The following is a 19086-nucleotide window of genomic DNA, read 5'->3' as shown; positions in this document are numbered from 1 at the left end:
GCAACCATGGGCCAGTTAGGTCTCAGGCTGCGATTTTCATCTCCTACTATACTTGACTGCTACTTTCTTTTGGGTGGTTACTTTATAATAGCTTATTTAAATGTAAAATAATTACTTATTTATAATAATAGCTTTATAATAGCTTAAGTTTGAAATTCAAAATCCAATAAACATTTGGTTAATCAGATTTCTCTTTTCCTTCATTATTGATGAAGGTATTTATGATATTGTATCTCATGAATACTTATTTGCCTACTTATCAAAGATTTTGATTTGCAAATGTCTTATACTTGATTTTTTAAAATAGTCTCTTCAGAATTTACTTCTTGATTTTAGTGATAGTAGTAGAATGTTTTTTAACTTTCTCTTTTTATTTTTTTCAAGCAGGGGAGCAGCAGAGGGAGAGGGAGAAGCAGGCTCCCAGCTGAGCGGGGAGCCTAACATGGGTCTGGATCCCAGGACCCTGAGATCAGTACCTGAGCAGAAAGCAGACGCTTATCTGGCTGAGCCACTCAGGCACCCCTAAATTTCTCTTTTTAAATAGAATTTCTATTTTATTGTGATCAAAAAACATGGAAGGCACAGCAAGCACTCCTTTATATTTGAACATTAATTATGAGTCAGAATATGATACTTTTCCTCCAAAGTTCTTGGGACTTTCCCCCAATAGTTTCCTACTTTGACCTCTTAACTTACCGTAATTGGTTATTTCTACTTTGTTCACACTAATAAATTTTTCCCTTTGCTAGACTAATTTTCTAAGATTATATATATATATTTTTTTAAATGGTTGGTTATTTTATCTCTAGTCATTTCACTGCTATACATCTTCTTGGGTGGGTATAAATTCACAGTTACATTTTCTTTGAATTTCTAAAAGAAAAGCCCTAACATAATATCATAATAATACAGACAGTATGAGGAAGGTGATTAAGGCATGCCCCCCCCCCCCCAATCTGTTGTTTTGCATCACTCTAACGATATGATTCCACATTCCTGGGCATACTGCTCACTTTATATTCTCCCTTAAATCAGGACTCGGGAGTTTCTCTGTACTGTAATCTGTTTGTATGGAGGAGGAAAAGGGGAAGGTCATGGAATGGGGTGACTCGTACGTACTGCCTGGGCATCGTACTTTCATAGGGGTCCAGTGAGGACCATGCACTGGTTAGTAATCCCCTCTTTGAAGGGTTTATTGCTTCATGAAGTCCAAAAATGAGCAACTCCAAGGAATCATTATTTCTCCTAGTTGCTGCTCATTTTGTTTCTCGACTGATATACTGTCTATGCCACTGTCCACATAAGAACTTTGTAAATAGATAACCCAGATCCCACAAAAAAACGATCTGGAATTATACAAGTTTGGGCACTCCAACAGACTTACAATACGTTTGCATATAAATAAGCTCTAAAAATCCTATAGTAGAGCAACCTGCTTACAATTACCCAACATTTCCTGAAATTTCTAGTAACAAAATTCCCTCTGAGGAACTATCTGTTCTACACAGAGCTAAGTTTCCCTAGGAGGCAATTATGGAAGATGATAAACTAGAAATATCAACAGGTAAAGTTACTTGAGATGTACTTTTGGGTAAATTCTGTTGTAAATTCTCTTTTCCTAAGTATACTTGATAAAGAATACATGCTCATTGGTTCAATTAGTTACACTTGCAAATATCCACTGTGCTGGAACACTATTTCATGATAGGACACACATCTCATGGCCACAATGGGTTGAAGGCCTTTAATTCTGTGACTGTTTCCTCAGCTCCAAAGTCAGATTCTAAGTCACTTTAAATGTAATTTAAGTGTTTCCATTTATTTCTGCCACCCTGCAAGTAAGGAAATAAAACCAGGAGTTTCAGACTTACAAGAGATGCAGAGTTTGGGGAACCAGCGAAGTCCTTAGACAAAGCATCAAGAAGGAAGTCTTCACTCATGGGCTGTAAAAACCAAGAAATGTATCAACAAATGCCCCCTCATCTGTTTCCTCTTCAAAGGATGTCACTATTTATGGCTGATCAGCTTATTAAAAAGAAAGCCATGCCCTTCCAGAATTAACAATCAGGGCCAAGTGAGAAAGATACACTTAGAGAAAATGGGCTTTGCTTACTGGAAGCGATTCCTTGGACACTTTTGTCAAGAGTGGTTTTCCATCTTTATCCTATTTGGGAGAGAAAAACACAGCACAGATTCATGTCACTTGATTTATCCTGGGGGACTGATGCCAAGTACGAACCCTTGTAAACACTGTAAGGCGTCTACAGGTTATACCCAATGTTGTACGTTATAAATCAGATTCATCATTTCAGGAAAAAGATTCTCTCACCAGGGAATATGCTCTAATTAGTTCATGTAGACCAACAGCTCACATGTATCAGGCATTCCCCAGGCATGGGGACTACAAAACAAACTGCACAGCTTGTGACATCAGAAGCCCACACCCTAGTGCAGCAGAAACCCAGGTGAGTAGCTGAAGTAGTGTGATGCGAGGTACCGGGTCAGGGCGCTCACAGGACACACTGGGAGCACAGGGATGCACCCCTCACCTGCTTGGGGGATGGGCTTTGCCAAAGTTGCTGAAATCTGGTTAATTTCATAGGCAAGACATTCAACTACTATGCACTCATTCTGTGCAACACCCTGTAGTAAGCACTGAGAATATTACAGAAAGTAGGATAGACAAAATTCTTGCCTATCATCTGAGCTCATCCTTATGGCTCACATGATGCCAAGTCTGAGATGACTCTAAGTGCTACTTCTGAGAAATAGGACAAAGACGTGAAAACATCTGAAGCTGTTTAGTAAAGGAAAATTTATAAATGAATGGTAAATCCCACTTATCCACATACACACAAATAACTCAGCGCAAGCCTAGAGATGTGTAGTTGTACATAAATACATAAGAATATATGTGCATTTAGTTGAATATGCTCTTAAGTAGCAGCATCTTTTTTTTAGTGATTTTTTTTAATGTTATGTAAGTAGCAGCATCTTATGAAGATAACGGACATGTGTTCTGTCCGCGCATGTGTCCCTGATCAAGTGACTGTGCTTCAACTACAAATACATCATGCAGTCTCCCCACTGTCACTTGTTCCGTACGATCTGTACTTTCAAAATGAAAGAAACAGAATAATTATCCTTCTACTTAAGGTCAAACAGGCTTTCTTACTTTTCCAATTTATATCTAAGAGTTGCGAATTTTTCTTCCTAGGAAATAATTATTCCTCACTTTAGTTTTCCTAGTTACATAAAGGTTTTTGAAGTTTTTCTTTGTTTCCGGTATTGTAACAAACCATGTATTAAATGGGAAAAAATTAGGCAGCTTAGACATTAGATTTTTTTCACTTAAGGGAGGAGTGAAAGGTCACTGAGGAGTATTTTAGCTTCATACCTGGTATGCCAACAGAGTATTAGCAAACTGTGTGGCATCTGAAACATTAAAAACAAGCTCTTTATATTCCGGGCCTGTTTCCATGTCCCTGCTTTATGTTTATAAAATTCAGTATTAATTAAAATAAAACAGACAAACACCCCAGGCTGTTTACCTTGACCTCTTCTAGTCTATAATCAGGAGGAATGGTTTCTTCTTTTTCACCAAGTTTTTCACGATCCTCTTCTTTGGCTTTCTCCTACATAAAGATTATACCATTTTCATGATTAACACACCTCCATAAAGTGGATGCCTAAGTGGTTCCACCTGAGGTAAGTAGCTCCACTGTTAGACGAGAACATACCTATGGCCCAGTGTGTAGAGGTCTCAGAAAAACCTCCGCTTTCTCAGCCTCCCCTACCTCTGCCACCTCCCGATGCCACCCCTGTCACCTGCCGGGCTGAAGGGCGATGCTGAGGAGGCTGGGAAGCGGCCACTTCCCTCAGGCCTCCTGGGCACTGCGAATGCACACAACCCGGGCGCAAGGCAGAGAGTATAAGCGCGCTATCCGTCTGCCGCTACAGCAAAACGCTGTAGCGGCGATGCTACTCAGGGTTAGATTATCGAACAGGTGTGCTCCCTGAGAGAGAAAGCCAGCTGGTCATGTGTTGTGGGGGGGGGGGGTGGAAATGACTGACTTCCTTGGGGAGTGAAGACCATCAGTAACAGCTCCTTTCTAGAAGTGACTGAGCTGCTATTACCTTCACTTTATCCGCCATGGGCTTTACATCTTCTTGGTCTGCTTCCTTCTTCCCCAGGCTGCCAGCCAAGGCTTCTACCGCATCATCTGGCGCCATGCCTTTCTAAAAGCACATTCGAGGATACACTAAGTAGGTGGTTAATCACTCCTTTTAAAAGAGACTACATCAAACAATTCAGAAGGGCATATCCTTATTTCAGGTCTAGATAAGAAGTACATGTCATCATTTAATAATTTAATTACCAACTGAATTAGAATCTATGTTTAAGAAACCTACAATGTTAAAAACTGGACCAAGTTTCCTATGCTAAGTAAGCATTAAGTGGGTGTAACATGTATTGACACTGAGCAACTTACATAATCTAACCCAGTGTCTTGGTGTGAAAACAAGACAATGGAAAGGGTATACCTCAGAGAAGCAGAAAACCAGGAAAGAAGGGATCTTTACAGTGATCATTCTAGAGACGGCACAGGAAAGATGTTCAGAAAGGCCTATGAGAAGACGTTCTTCCCAATGATCTGTGAAATCAGCCTGGCCCCTCCCGTAGGTGGCTCAGGCAGAGTCTCTACTGAGACACAGAAGCTCGCGCTCTTCACGTGGCTTCTACTTGTCAAGGTGGATTCATGCTGATTCGGGTGACTGCCTGTGCCTGACTGACCTGAGTGCCACAGTGGGAATGGTCTACCTGGGGTCCCACTGTTCAAAAGGGAATGTACTCCCTGCTGAAGCAGTGAGCTCTGGCCATGCTCGTCTTTAATGAAACTGGGTGAAGACAACATAAATGATATAAAGGGGCTAAAAAATGGGACTTGATCTGACTTCTTCCAAACCCCAGGTCATGATCCATCCATTGAGGGTTCATAAAATCAATTCAACAGTTCATGGGCAGGTCTTTTTTTCTTTTAATGAAAGAATAGAAAATGGAATGCATCATACATAACAAGGCTAACTACTATTCATTAAAATGTTATTTCTATTGTATAGATACCGAGTTGAAATATCAATGAATTTCTTATTGCTTTTAGTCAAAAGCATGAAAGCTTCTGAATTAAAAAGTCTTGAAGTTTATTCCTCTAAAACTCTATGACCTTACATAGAGTACATATTTGACTATTAGAGTGAAAGTGTCTTTCTGTTTATATGCCTTAACCATCGATGTAAGTAAGAAAAGTTTTTCTGCTTAGCTGCACTGCAAAAGAGATCACCAATGAGAAAATGGAGTCTGAGTGGAAGGTGATTTCTCACCCTCTAGTGGTTGGACGCTGCATAGATTTTATTCCCAGGAGCAACAAAAAATCCCTGATTCATCTAACCGGTTTGGGATTCTATCTAAAATGCAAGATGTACAGTGACCAAAGCCTTAACCAAGCAATTGGAACTGCTAGCTTGATCTAAGACACACGCTCACACTTGAGCTCGGTTTTCTCCTACTCTCTGCTGTAGAATCTTTGGAAACAACTACTTCCTGTTAAACCTGCTCCCCTTGGCTTAAGAAATAAACCAACCTGAGGTAGCAAAGCTAGGAGACAACAGCACTCTTAAGAATGAAGCAAACTGGAAACAGGACTAAGGGCTGAAACTTCAATTTCTGTAGTTATTTCATGTTGTCAAATTCACAACTAGAACTCAGGTTTCTGGATTTCCTCAATAAACTTCCTTTTCATACAAACGAGAACCACACAGGGCACACATTCATCTCCTTCCTCTGCCCTTGGTTTCCTTTTGCTCACTAATCCTCAAGCCCTTCCTGGGTCCTCTGACCTTTGTCACACTTCATGGCTGTTCATTCTGGCACCCACGGCTGTCACAATTCCGGAAATGTCAACTAATTTCAGTGACGGTCATCTCAGCAACCGTGGTCACCAGAGCAGATGAAGCAGACGCCCAGAAAAGATGGTCAGAGAATGGAAAAACAGGGCCCTTTTCTGTGCACTAAATATCCAATGCTCAATGCCCTGCAGTAAGCGTCAAGCAAGAAAGGAAGGTACCCTCGAAGGCCCCAGCACCCGGGGCATGAGAGGTGGAAGACCCACGTTTAAGTCACAGAGTTCTGCTCTGGAATGTTGGCTACTGTCTTTTTGATTCCACTCACCACCTCTGTTCTCACTTCCTTCACTGTCTCGTCCCACATTCTCTCCTCCTCTCCTAGTCTTGACCACCGTGGCTTGTGGCTTTGTTCCCACAATGTCAAAGTTCTGGGGTGTACCCAGAGACCTCAAAAAGAGGTCGAGTCCTGTGTAAGGCAGGAGTTAGACCTTGGCCTTTGAGGGGATTTTCCCTTGGCACCAATAATGTCCCTGGCAGGAAGCAGCTGCTTCAGGGCACCCAGGACACACATCCCACAATCTCTTCATCCCCTTTTCTCGAACAACTAAATGCACTAAACCCAAGTACACCAAATGCTTTACCCCTCCCCTCTGTGCTGGCTTGTCCTTGCCTCACTGTTCTCCCCAGGAAGCCAGCACTATTCCAGCTTCTCAGTAGGATCATTCCCTCCTTTCTGTATTTCCTAATTCCTCCTGGGGGCGGGTCCCTTCGGCCAAGTTCCCCCTGCCCTTTTTCCATTTGAGAAAGATCAAAATGTACCATAAAAAGCTTGCTCTCTGGCCATACCCACACTAGATGCTAAAGTAACGAAGAGCAAGAGCCTCATCGTTTATATCACCAGGCTCTGAAAAGTTAAGTGGATTGCTCAAGGTCAACTCAAAGCTTCATTTCCCTCATCTGTAACAGAGAGATGATCAGAACCAGGCTCACAATGTCCTTATGAAAGTTTAAGAAGATACTGTCAAGCATCTACAACAAGTTAACTCTTCAGAGTGTAGATTCACTACGTCTGTAGTAATAAGGCACAGTTCCATCAGCTGTTACGCTGAGTCAGATTCTACCTGCTAACACAAAACCCACTGAATTCAAAAAGAAAGATTCAACTACTTAATTACCATACTTCATACAAAAGTTAGAACCTGAGAGAGTGGCAAGTCAAGAAGAAAATGGAAAGGAATTGAGTGAACCTCCCTTCCGGTGGGAGTGGGGAGAAGTCCTGATGATTCTGGTGCAGATTATTCCACTAGGAGAGTCAACGAAAGATAACATCAGGCTGTTTGTGGATTTCCAAGCAGGCTTGAAGGATGTGGGAGAGTGAAAAGGCATGATTATCCACAACAGCTGAGGAAGCAGAAAGCCCTTCAGAAGGTGAAGGAAAAATACTGTTTGCGGCAGTTTAATTAAAAACAGATACTATAGCTCTAAAAGATTTTCTTATTTTGTTAGCTTAAATAATCTGCTGGTAATACACAGCAGCAAGTGCATGGGAGGAAGAACATTACGCTCTTAAGACACGGCTCCATGTCCAGAGGATCACTCACCAAGGTGGGTGGCTTGGGTGGTGCCGACTGTATACTACACATGGAAGTCCGAGGCACGGCCTCGCTCACAGGAGTTAGGGCAGCAGCCTGAGATTCCTGTGGAAATAAGGAAGTACGATGAAGAGTTTCTAGAAATACCTGGTTAGTGAGACTGAACAACAACGGACAAACAAAACACTCTCCTATGTTACATGCTGCAAGCATGATCTTCTTAAATGCTGAAGGACTGCTGAATAGTGAATAAATCAAGGCCATGTTAAAACTCCTCTACCATTATTTCAACTTGGTTTTACCTCTTATCTTAGGTAGGTTACTTATCCTGAGACTCAATTTCCACATCTGTAAAACGAGAACAAGGAGAGTACCTACATCTCAAGGGTCAACATGAGGCTTTCAATGAGGTAAAACATGTCCAATGCTTTGCATACTATCTGGGAACACTGTGAGCGCAATAAAATTAGCAACTATTACTTTCATATAATATATAACAATAATATGCCAATTATATAATGCAACGTTTTATATAAATGCATCCTTTTTGTATACTTAAGAGCACCTTATTGACTGTGAATAGGTATGTACAAATGTAAGGAAGTAATACTATCCCAGGGGTTCTCAAAGTATGGTCCCCGGACAACAGCAATCAGGGAAACTGTGACAAATGCAAACTCTGGGGCCCCCACCCCAACTACTATGGAAATTCTGGAGGTGGGGACCAGCAATCTGTGTTTTAACAAACCCTCAGGTGATCTTCGTACTAAAATTTGAGAACCACTGTGCTATCTGATCACAAGAGTAAAATTTCAAACAAACTGGTTTTAATCCAGGCACTTACAAAAGCTTATCCTATGGGTAAGGTGCTCAGTAGATGATCATTAACAGGATACTATCTCTTCTTCCAAGGAACTTACTGTTTACTTGAAACTATGTATACATGTCAAGAGGTGAAGACCAAGACAGCTAAAACCTTGCTTGTAATAAATATCTCAACAGGGACATAGAAAGAACAGCAGAGCCCCGGGTGTGCGGTATTCTGTTTAGAAAGGTTTGGAAGAGTGGTAAGGTTTGGGAGGGAAAAACAGGAGACAAACGCTATATTTTAGCAGAGCTTTAAAGGCATGACTGACATTTTAGATGATCGTGAATGAGGAAGGAAGGTTATTCCACAAAGAAGGACCACATGAGAAAAGCCAAGGCCTCACACACACAAGCACTTATTGTCACAGTTTAGTAATGGGAGGACACACCTTGGTAGGGAAGGAAGCTGGGGCCAGGACACATTAGCAGAGACTTTTATTTTGTGGGCAACGGGGAGCTCTTGAGGGTTGGAGCAGGGGAATGATGTGGCTACCAACACACTTGCTTGGGAAACGCTATTTCTGGCGGACATATGGGAGGGACTGAAATGAGATTGATGACAGAGGCCCCTGCCACCATGAGTTTCAGAAGGAGGAACAGAAAGGAAAGCATGGGTGTGAATGCTTTCCTGAAGGAATAATTACAGGACTTCAATTATAAGAATATCAGGGTCGGTTTGGGAAGAGAAAGCCCATCTAGAAAACATCAAGATGAAAACTGCCTGTAGGGATGCCTGGGTGGCAGTCGGTTAGGCGTCTGCCCTCAGCTCAGGTCATGATCCCAGGATCCTGGGATCGAGTCCCGCATCGGGCTCTTTGCTCAGTGGGGAGCCTGCTTCTTCCTCTGCCTGCTTCTCCCCCTTCTCCGACTAATAAATAAAATCCTTAAAAAAGAAAAGAAAACTGCCTATAAAAAGATGGTACAAATGGTTTCCATCAACTCCTTCATGCTAAAATAGTTTAGGCCTCACATTTTTAAGATTATAGACAAATATTTTTTAAAAAACACAGAATTAGAGATGTATTTTTTAGAAACGTACTTCCGTTTTTTCAGATGGCTTAGATTGTTTTCCTTTACTTTTAGGCTGGCTAAAATCTTCTGAAAGTTCATCAATGAGTTCTGATTCACTCAGAGGCTGTAATAGAAGAAACACTACATTATGAGGGGACTAATTTTTTTTGTTAAAAACAAGCTTTTCATAGGAAATTTTTTTTGTTAACACATATTAGGCCATATTTTAGGATCTAAAACCAAAATTTATATTGGGGATATTTTTTAATTTATCAATGTAAGACAAATGTCATGCAATAACTAAGGAATACTGGACACCTGAGTACCACAGGAGTGTTCACGATCCATTTAGTCAAAAGTTTTCCTGATCCTTCAATTTCCGAAGGATTTTGTTCAAATAGAACTGCCTATTCTTTCCAATGAAGATCTTTCTTAGGTGCTTGTTTTTACTATTTCCTGATGACTTCCTTCTGAATAGCTCAGGAAACACAGATCACATACTCCTTTCCTATGACTATGTGGGATTTGGGCAGGAAAGTTCTTCTATCCTTAGTTCCTTCAGATGAAATTCATTTAGAGCATGTGGAAATTTTGACTAATACCAGTCATCTATAATAGAACTGCATGTTGATTGAGAAGCTGTGCCTCTGTGTTGGAAAGTCTGAGTTCTGGGTCCTGGCTTTGCTCTTTTCTAGCTGTGTAACCTTGGGCTAGTCACATAACTTCTCTGGCTCTGTTTCCTCACATGTAAAATGGGAACAGTTAAGAGTGCCCTCTTCATTCGGTGAGGACCCAACAAGGTAACACATGAAAGGCATCCGGTGCAGTGTCAGGCACATCATAAGTGATTAATAAATGTTGCTGCTTATTATATCCTAACAGGCAACTACACTGCTTGATCCCAACTTAAGTGAAGGCAGCGCAGAATCATTAGAGTAACTGATGTCATGATGCCAATCAAACTCTGAGGTGTGAACAATCTATTTTGAGGCCCTCTTGACACCAGCTCCTAATGTCCGGTGAATGTCACCTAGAAACCCATAACACTCTAGTAATCATTCATGAGGCGAATCCTCATTAAAATACGTGAAAAGGAATCAGAAGCATGAGCCAAGTGTTGCCATCACAAGCTCCCCTTTCTTCAATACTAGGTTGGCATTCAAGTCTCCACAGCGAAATCCTGTCAAAATTATCGCAACTTAATACTTAACAGTTCTTTCGTTCTTTAATTATCAGAAGAATCACTTTCTAACCTTGGATTTTTCTTCATGCTCTGGCAATAGTGGTTTTCCATCTTTATCCTGAAAATAAAATAGAAAATTCACTGAAAATGATATAGAATATTTTGTTTTCATGGCCCATTAAGTTTGTTTTATTAGGGAAGGATATGAGATTTTTTTTTCTTATATTTGAGTGATTTGTTTTTGAGTAAATTTCTTATACTTCAGTGAAAAAATTTTTCAGGGTTCTTTTTTTTTTATTATCAAGTATCAGAATAAAGAGCTGAACTATAAAAAAAAAAAAAAAGTCTCTGTTCTCCAACCTAGGGTGAAGAGATAGATCTCATTCATACAATTCTGTTTTCATTTTCTGGAGATGAGTTTCATAACCCAGAATATTTCTAAAACTGAGAAATCTCCCATATATAAGCACATATGAGAATTGAAGCATTTTCCACCATGTATTTCTGTGTATTTTTTCACAGATAAATTACAAATATAACTACAGAAGTTAGTCCACCATCCTCACTTTAAGCCAAAACCAACAACAATAAAACCGCCTTAACTGAGAATACTGGTAAACTGTCGTACATTTATGTCTACCCCTTAGAAGAGCTATGCTGCTTTTATCCACACAGCAGTTACAGAAAAAAATTATTCCCAAATTGTTCCTTGTGCTTTAAGGTTAAGGACCTATGTCGTGCATCATTAAGAGCTGTAACATGTAAATTAGTGGGAATTTTAATGACCACATGGTTACCACTTAGGAAACCATTCCTTAACTAACTTTAGAAAAGAAAGGGTTCAGGGTTTTCCACTAGTATATGAACTGGGACAGAAATGTCATTAAGAACCCTGGGGACAGACCCAACAAAACATAACGTGAAGGCAAGGGGAGGATATTGTTAGGCACCGCGGCTAACAACGTACTGTGGCTGGTTTTAATCTGTACTCTGATGGGACGGTTTCCTCGTCTTCACCACACTTCTTTAGTTTCTCTTCTTTGGCTTTTGCCTGATCAAAGTGGAAGGCGGAAATAAAACACAAAACAGTTTGGCAATGCAGATAAGAGGATATCACTTTATGTACTTCATGAGTGGTGTAGCGAAATCAGATTCCAGTGTGTCTATGTGCTTTGTAGAGAGCAGAGCACAAGACCATGCTAAGTAGTGCTGGTTCTGAGGAAGGCAGCATTAAGTGACGGAGAAAAAAACGACACCGCCAGGAATCCTGGAGAGGTGTCCCTGCCCTGCTCTCAGCTGCTCTCTGACCTTGGGAAGCCACTCAGTCTTTCTTCAGCTGTAACACGGGGCTACTGATAACTTTTATCTAGTTCATGGACTTGGAAGGACCACTAGGGAAAAGTAAAGAAAATATCGTTTGAGACAGTTAAGCACAGTGCAGAAGTTAGTTGTCATTATTTTAATAGCTTTCATCTGTCTTACTCAACGAGGCAGTTATCTGCAGGGGGAGAAAACAACTAGTTCCCATGAACGTTAAACACAGTTCAGAAATGGGAGAAGCATCTCATCACAAATCTTGGCTGATCCATGGATAATTCATTTGGCCTCTTTTGAAAGGACTCCCTTTTTAAATTTTTTTTTCTTTTAATTTCAGTGTAATTAACACACAGGGTTACAGTAGTTTCAGGTGTACAATAGTGATTCAACAATTCTAGACATCACCTGGTGCTCATTGTGATACATGTGCTCTTAATCCCCTCCACCTGTTTCACCCATCCCCCCGCCCACCTCCCCTCTGGTAACCATCAGTTAGTTCTCTACAGGTAAAGAGCCCGTTTCTTGGTTTGTTGCTCTTTTTGTTTGCTTGCTTGCTTGTTTTGTTTCTCATATTCCACATGAGTGAAATCATATAGTATTTGTCTTTCTCTGACTGATTTCCCTAAGGTTTATACTCTCTATCTCCATCCGTGTTGTTGCAAATGGCAAGATTTCATTCTTTTTAATGGTTGAGTAACATTCCATTGTATGTATATACTTCATCTTCTTTATCCATTCCTCTACTGATGGACACTTGGGCTGCTTCCATAATTTGGCAATTATAAATAATGCTGCAATAAAAAAAGAACCCCCTTCAATAACACTAGGGCTTTACTGGATTACTGAACCATGAAAAACCAACAGCATTAAGAGATGAAACTGTACTTCTATAGATTACTGGCTTCGAGGATATAACATTTCCATTTTAAACTACTGGTGCCTGATGGCAAGTTCCATGATATGTAATAATTGGTACCCATATCAAGGCATGGATTTAACAAAACAAGGAACTCCTGGGCACAAAGGGGACTATCACTTAGCAAATTCCAGCTCAACCCACCTCTCACTTCAACCTAAAACTGTAGTTCTCCACTGAATTAGTTGATTAATTTAAAAAAAATATTAAGGACTTTTAGTGAGCCAAGCACTCTTCTAGGCTTTAGAATTAGTTTTATTATCCTATAAATTAACAATTCTCATTAAGGAATAAAAGGTTTTGTCTTTGTTTTTCTAATAATTCTAATTCTAGGGCGCCTGGGTAGTTCAGTCGGTTAAGCGACTGCCTTCGGCCCAGGTCATGATTCCAGGGTCCTGGGATCGAGTCCCGCATCGGGCTCCCTGCTCAGCAGAGAGCCTGCTTCTCCCTCTCCCTCTGCCTACTTTGTGCTCTCTCTGTGTCAAATAAATAAATAAAATCTTTAAAAAATATATTTCTAATTCTCTTCTACTGCAGCATATGGAGGGAGTCCTACTATGTAGTGATACTCCCCAACTCAAGAGCTTTGTGAGGTTTCCACCTAGAAAAGAGCCTTCATGAAAGTCAAGGGTCACCGGTGTAAGACTGTCTTCTCCAGGCTCATGGACTATGAGGATCTGGGCACAGTGAGATCCTTTCTATTCCTGTTTGATCTTTATATTCTTTAAATGCCGGCACTGTAGGGACGTCTACTGATTTCAAAGCACCAGATTAGGTAACTATACACAGAAATGGGGAAGATGAATCAGGTATCATTATGGAATATTTATTTTCTGTTATGTAAGAATGATCAGTAGGAATGGATGTCTTCTCTGAAGCATTACGTAGTTTTTCCACAGAGACCTCTCTAGTATGGAATGTGCTGGAGTGGCTCTGGACTCCTATAGGATACTCAACTTTATAAGGCTTATCAAAACATCAGACTATCCAGAAAGTAATACATTCACCACCAGGCACTAAAAATTCAGCTTAACAATCCACAGGACTGGAAGATCTTAGGAACTATTTATACTTTGTACATAATTAAAAAGGAAAACTAGTGGAAAACAGCAGAAAAGAAAATGGAAACTAGTATAAAGAGCAGAAAGAACAGTTCTTTCAGTTAAAATTTTAGGAGTTGACTGCTGTGGAGGTTTTCTAGAAGAAATCTAATACGTTTATATGCATCCCAAAACTACATACCCCAACTGCTTAAGAAGTCATTTTTATGTAGCATTTTTTACTTCTCCTGATCCAATTTTAGTTACTCTAAGACTCTGTCCTGAGATTTATGTGTATACCTTTCCACCCCAAATTGCTTTTCTTACTAAATCACACCAATTCTCTGTAAAAAGCCTGAAGCAAAAGTGCAAGGGACTCACTGCTCTGTAGCTCTCTGGGGGCAGAACAGCACAATTCCACCTGGTCTGAACCCAACCACCCCCACCCCCGGGGTTCAGCCAGGACCGCCCTCTCCCCCAAGACACCTGGTCTAGGTGGCTGCTCTAATTAGCGTGCGTCTCACATTATGTCTTTATGAAAGTTCCCTTTCTTCTCAATACATTACTTGGTCGTGGAGGACAAGGACTGCTTCCCCCGCTCCCTTGTGTTCGCCTTCACAAAGCTCGTCATGCCACACTGAGCCCAGTAAGCCCTCAAAGAAAGCTGAAGATAGAAACTGGCCCATTTCGGACCAGAGCCGTCCCAGACTCAGGGAGAGTTGCCGGGGGTCGGCAGACTCACCCTCCTCAGTGATTCAGAACAGGAAGTGACAACGGAGGCAACAGCACTGTGACAGCGACACCTGTCAGCTCCCCTCCCTGCGCTGATAGGCTGGTGCTCCGGAGGGTCCCCGGGCTGTATTTCCATGCGCCCCAGCCACACTGCCTTGTTGGCAATGCCCGCAGGCAACTCCCTCTTTTCCCTCCTTTCACCCCACATGACTCAGTTGAAAAATTCTTTACAAACTGTAATTTAATGTGAGAACTCTTCTCCACCAAATATAAGCTTGCTTTGGCTCAGAAGATTTGTTAAGATGTTCGAGTGTGGTGGGATAAATACCCCCCAGCATCACACTCTAAGCATACAGGAACTCCAATTATAGAGTTAATTGTTGCTTGATTTCATTCTAATTTGAGACAAGATTTTCAACATTTTTCTCCACAGTTATAAAAAGAAGGCTCTCCCTATCCCATCTACAGCTTTCTCCTTCTTTCCTTATGAAGAGAAGCACCTCGTACCCTTCTGAAAATATACATTTCCACGTCCACAAGAGCAGACAAACCTATTCCTCACCAAGCCACTGCCTCTATATTATCTTGTTTCATCAGGCGTCACTGAAGCACTGGCAAAAGAGACTGGCATTCACTTTAAATATTAAAATTCTAGATGGTTTATAAGGCTAATTCTCAACTACGCTTCTTGGTTGCTAACTACCCAGGAATGGAGATCTGAGTTAACCAGACTCTGAAAGTAAGATAGAATGAAGAGCAGTTTGTTTTTAATCTCCAATAAAGAAAAGCTGTGTGAGAATTCTAAACACGCATAACTGCATTTAGTTTCATAACCTGCAGACTGACAAGCTTTGTCTATGAACTCCAAGGTCAGTACCTCGTCGACTTCCTTAACGGAGCTGAGGTCGAGCTCAGGTTCTGGCTTCCGGCTGCCCAGCGAAGCTGAAAGAGCCTCCAGTGCTTGATCGCTCATTGTGTCCTGCTAAAAAGGAAAAATTCTGTGCATTAAAAAAGAGAACATCTCCTCAGCCTGAACAATCTAGCCACTACTTCGTGAAATCCTAATTTCAAATTTAGGAGTCGTGGATTAGGGAAGGACTTTTGGAAGGCAATTTTATCTGAAACCTAGCAAAAGAGAGAAAAGAGAAAAGAAGTTACCAGTGAGAGAAACTGGGGCTGAGACACTTCTAGAGTGTCTTACACGGTGTGTACCCTCACAGGCACACTTCACCCCTTACTTAGCAAGCTATAACTATAATATTATAAAATACTTGTATCAAAAGAAAAGCTGCAAGAAGTAAACTTTCACTTTTCTGGTGTTCTTTTTTTAAAAAAATGTGTCTCTAAAAATAATTTCTCACAACGCTGTCCCTCAGCAAACTAGCTAAGCCCAGGAAGCTGGGAAACCTGCAGTGGCCCTGGCAGCTTTCTCTGAAGGCACAATGGCTGATGGCTGTAGGAACTCCTACTCTCAGGGTGTGGTGCTCTCACTGCTGCGCTGAGCCCACCAGATAAAAATAAACTGTGCCCTCCAGGAAGGGAGAGGCAGAGCGGATCCAACAGACACTGCTCCCCTGCAGGATCTGCACTGTCTGCAGATGGAGCCTGTTTTCTCATCCAGCCTAGAGCTGCAGGACCACCGTGCAAGCTTTGTGACGATTAAGTGATCATGGTTCGGAGAAGTGAACAGAAGCAGCTAGGACAACATCCCACTAGTGACTCACAGGTCAAACTCCATTAAAAAAATCAGGGTGACGATTTATGTTCCGAGAGTGCAAATTTTTTGGTGTCTTGTCGTTCTGTGTTTTTTAATGGTGAGAGACTCTTGTTTCACAACCAAGAAAACTGTGCTGAAATCATGAACAGCATTTGTAGAAACACAGAAGGCCTGCCTGGAGATAATCAATAGAACCCTGATTGGATTCACTAGAGCTCCTAATCATGAATAATGCTCTACTGGGATTATCCTGAATCAGCTAGATCAGGCTCAGGGAAGCTACGGCTGTCAGATGGACCACGGTTATCTCCCAAGAAATTATTATTTATACCTCCTCCAACTTTCTTTTCTTTTCTTGGGGTGAAGCAGCACTTTTGATTACCGTGGCCGGCTGAGCTTTTTTTAAAACCTCTTCTGTGGATTTCTGAAAGGCAAAGCACAAATGATTAGACTTATAGGGGAAAGAAGGGTCACTGTAATAACCAGAACTAAAAAGAAGTTGTTTTGAAGTTTTATATGGTTTCTAACAAGCTCTCCCCGCCACCCCCCGGCGATTATTTTGAAAACAATACCTCTTCCTTAGTTTTCTTTCCACCAGGGGTAGGAGAAGTGCAGGTGAAGTCAGACGACAAAGCATCTATGGCATCACTGGGCCCCATGGGTTTCTAAAGTAACAGGCACCACGATGGGGAACAGATGAGAGCCATTCAAGTTAAGGATCACAATATAAACTCAGCAAATGAAGGAGGACTTGCTATTCCCTTACTACCAAATGAAATACATTATCAAGTAACTCAGATGAAAGCCTATGTTTGGAAGGGAATGGCTGCTCACTAGTTTCCCGTTTCCCTCTTTTAAATGGATTCCATGTTAGGATATTCTCATTCTATTTTTATTAACATTTATTTTACCCTACAACTTTCTTGGCTCCATTCTTATTCCCTTCAAAAAAAACTACGTAGGAAACCATGAGCACTGAAACAACCCCCATGTCCATCCCTTCCTCGGAAGAGATGAAAACTTAATCTGATTTAGAGATGAGCCATAGACACAATATAGAGAATCATGCCCTATCCCCCAACTCAAGATTTTTTTTTAAGATTTATTTATCTGAGAGGGAGAGGCAGAGTGAACCCAAGTGAGGGGAGGGCTAGAGGGAGAGAGAGAATCTCAAGCAGACTCCCTGCTGAGCACACAGCCTCATGACACTGAGATCATGACCTGAGGTGAAACCAAGAGCTGGACACTTAACTGACTGAGCCACCCAGGCACCCCCCACAACTAAAGATTTAAAAAAAGGTTAACTTGGATCTTAGAAGACATTTATGTAAATTCACCGAAGAGTCTGGAGGAGGCTCTGTGATACCTTCTTTTTTCTGAAACAAACATAATTTGATCATGTTAAGAGCCCAAAATTAATTTTTACAACTGGCAAAGTGTACTGCTCAGTGAGTGTTATGGGTTGAATTGTGTCTTCCCAAAAGTCATATTGTTGGAAGTCCTAAACCCCTAGTACTCCAGCATATGGAGACTGGGCCTTTAAAGAGGTAATTTAGGTTAAATGAGGACATTAAGATGGGCACTGCTGCCCTTATAGAAGTGGGGAAGTGTGGACCCAGAGATGCAGAGGGAAAATGGCCATGTACAAACCAAGGAGGGAGGCCTCAGCTCCCCCCACCCGACACCCACGCTGCCCACACCCGTTCCAGTCTTCCTGCCTCCCGGACTATAAGATAATGTATTTCTATGGTACAAGCCATCCAGTCTGTGGACTGAGTTATGGCAGCCCTAGCAAACAGACATACTGGGAGTAACAATTTCTCATGCCCCATTTTATTTTCTAAATTTAAAAAATGTGAATACACTGATTATGTATCATGTAATACATGATTATGATTATGTTCCAAAAAGCAAACAGTAAAGTAAAAGTAAATGATTATTTAACTTACTGCCAAAAGTTCCCTGTATTTTGGAGGAAGTGTGACTTCTCTTTTACCTAATTCCTCTATGTAGGTAGAAGTCATTGGATCCTGGAATAAAAACCACACACAGGGATATTATATAATTAATTAGCTGAGAATGTTATATGCATATTCGGCAACCAAAGTACTGTTCCCATCAGCAGTTTATGGAGCTACTGAAATGTAAACCATTAAAAAGCCAACGCTTTACACAACAATGAAATTCTAAGTTTATACAACACTTTATTTAATTAGCTTAACCCCTATGTAATACTAGAAAATATTCAAACCACTATTTTAGAATCTTATATTAAAATACATTTTATTTTAAAATGTTTTTCATTGTCTATTTCCAAAACATACAAAAGAAGAGTTAATAAAAAAAACTCTCTATAGTCTAATACCCAAGTCTTTCAGTAATTTCTAAGAAAAAAAGGATCAGCTAATGTATCCTGTTTAACCCTCTACAATCTCATTCATCTTCCTTGTTGGCCAGAGACAGTCACCATCCAGAACTTTATTATATCTACTGACTTAAAACTGAGCACATTTTAAAACAATTATTCCCTATGTAGGTATCCACAAACAATATACAGCATTACTTTGCATATTTTTTCTTTTTTTATTGAAAAAATATAGAATGCTTTATAAATTTGCATGTCATCCTTGCAGAGGGGCCGTGCTAATCTTCTCTGTGTCATTCCAATTTTAGCATATGTGCTGCTACGGAGGACTACTTTGCATACTTTCAAATGTTATATAAATGGCATCATATTCTAGATATCATTCCACATTTCTATTCAAAATTACGTTTTTGTAATGTATCCATGTTGATACATGAATAAT

General features: G+C 40.7%; 1 protein-coding gene and 1 non-coding gene across 20 annotated transcripts in view; both read right to left on the bottom strand.

The window, feature by feature from the left end:
- The window catches only part of CAST (calpastatin), a 109210-nt gene that overhangs the window by 18016 nt on the left and 72108 nt on the right, over positions 1-19086 (bottom strand). For 12 of the 19 annotated variants that reach the window (XM_027605322.2, XM_027605324.2, XM_027605333.2 and 9 more), the window contains 13 exons: positions 18229-18309; positions 17617-17655; positions 16852-16944; positions 16611-16703; positions 15440-15544; positions 11525-11608; positions 10628-10675; positions 9403-9498; positions 7506-7601; positions 4138-4239; positions 3552-3635; positions 2114-2164; positions 1872-1943 (listed from right to left, as the gene is read on the bottom strand). In XM_027605322.2, the coding sequence (XP_027461123.1) occupies positions 1872-1943; positions 2114-2164; positions 3552-3635; positions 4138-4239; positions 7506-7601; positions 9403-9498; positions 10628-10675; positions 11525-11608; positions 15440-15544; positions 16611-16703; positions 16852-16944; positions 17617-17655; positions 18229-18309 (1044 nt within the window). The remainder of the gene's footprint in view (positions 1-1871; positions 1944-2113; positions 2165-3551; positions 3636-4137; positions 4240-7505; positions 7602-9402; positions 9499-10627; positions 10676-11524; positions 11609-15439; positions 15545-16610; positions 16704-16851; positions 16945-17616; positions 17656-18228; positions 18310-19086) is intronic. The other 7 variants (XM_027605323.2, XM_027605326.2, XM_027605331.2 and 4 more) reach the window with 3 other exon arrangements.
- Positions 18870-18974, bottom strand: LOC113930006. The gene has a single exon (XR_003522392.1). It is a non-coding gene; the product is annotated as a U6 spliceosomal RNA (small nuclear RNA).

The sequence above is a fragment of the Zalophus californianus genome, chromosome 5 (assembly GCF_009762305.2).
Source record: "Zalophus californianus isolate mZalCal1 chromosome 5, mZalCal1.pri.v2, whole genome shotgun sequence".
Classification (NCBI taxonomy): Eukaryota; Metazoa; Chordata; class Mammalia; order Carnivora; family Otariidae; genus Zalophus; species Zalophus californianus.
The sequence above is the reverse complement of the archived record's forward strand: the minus strand, read 5'-3'. Positions and strand labels throughout refer to the sequence as shown.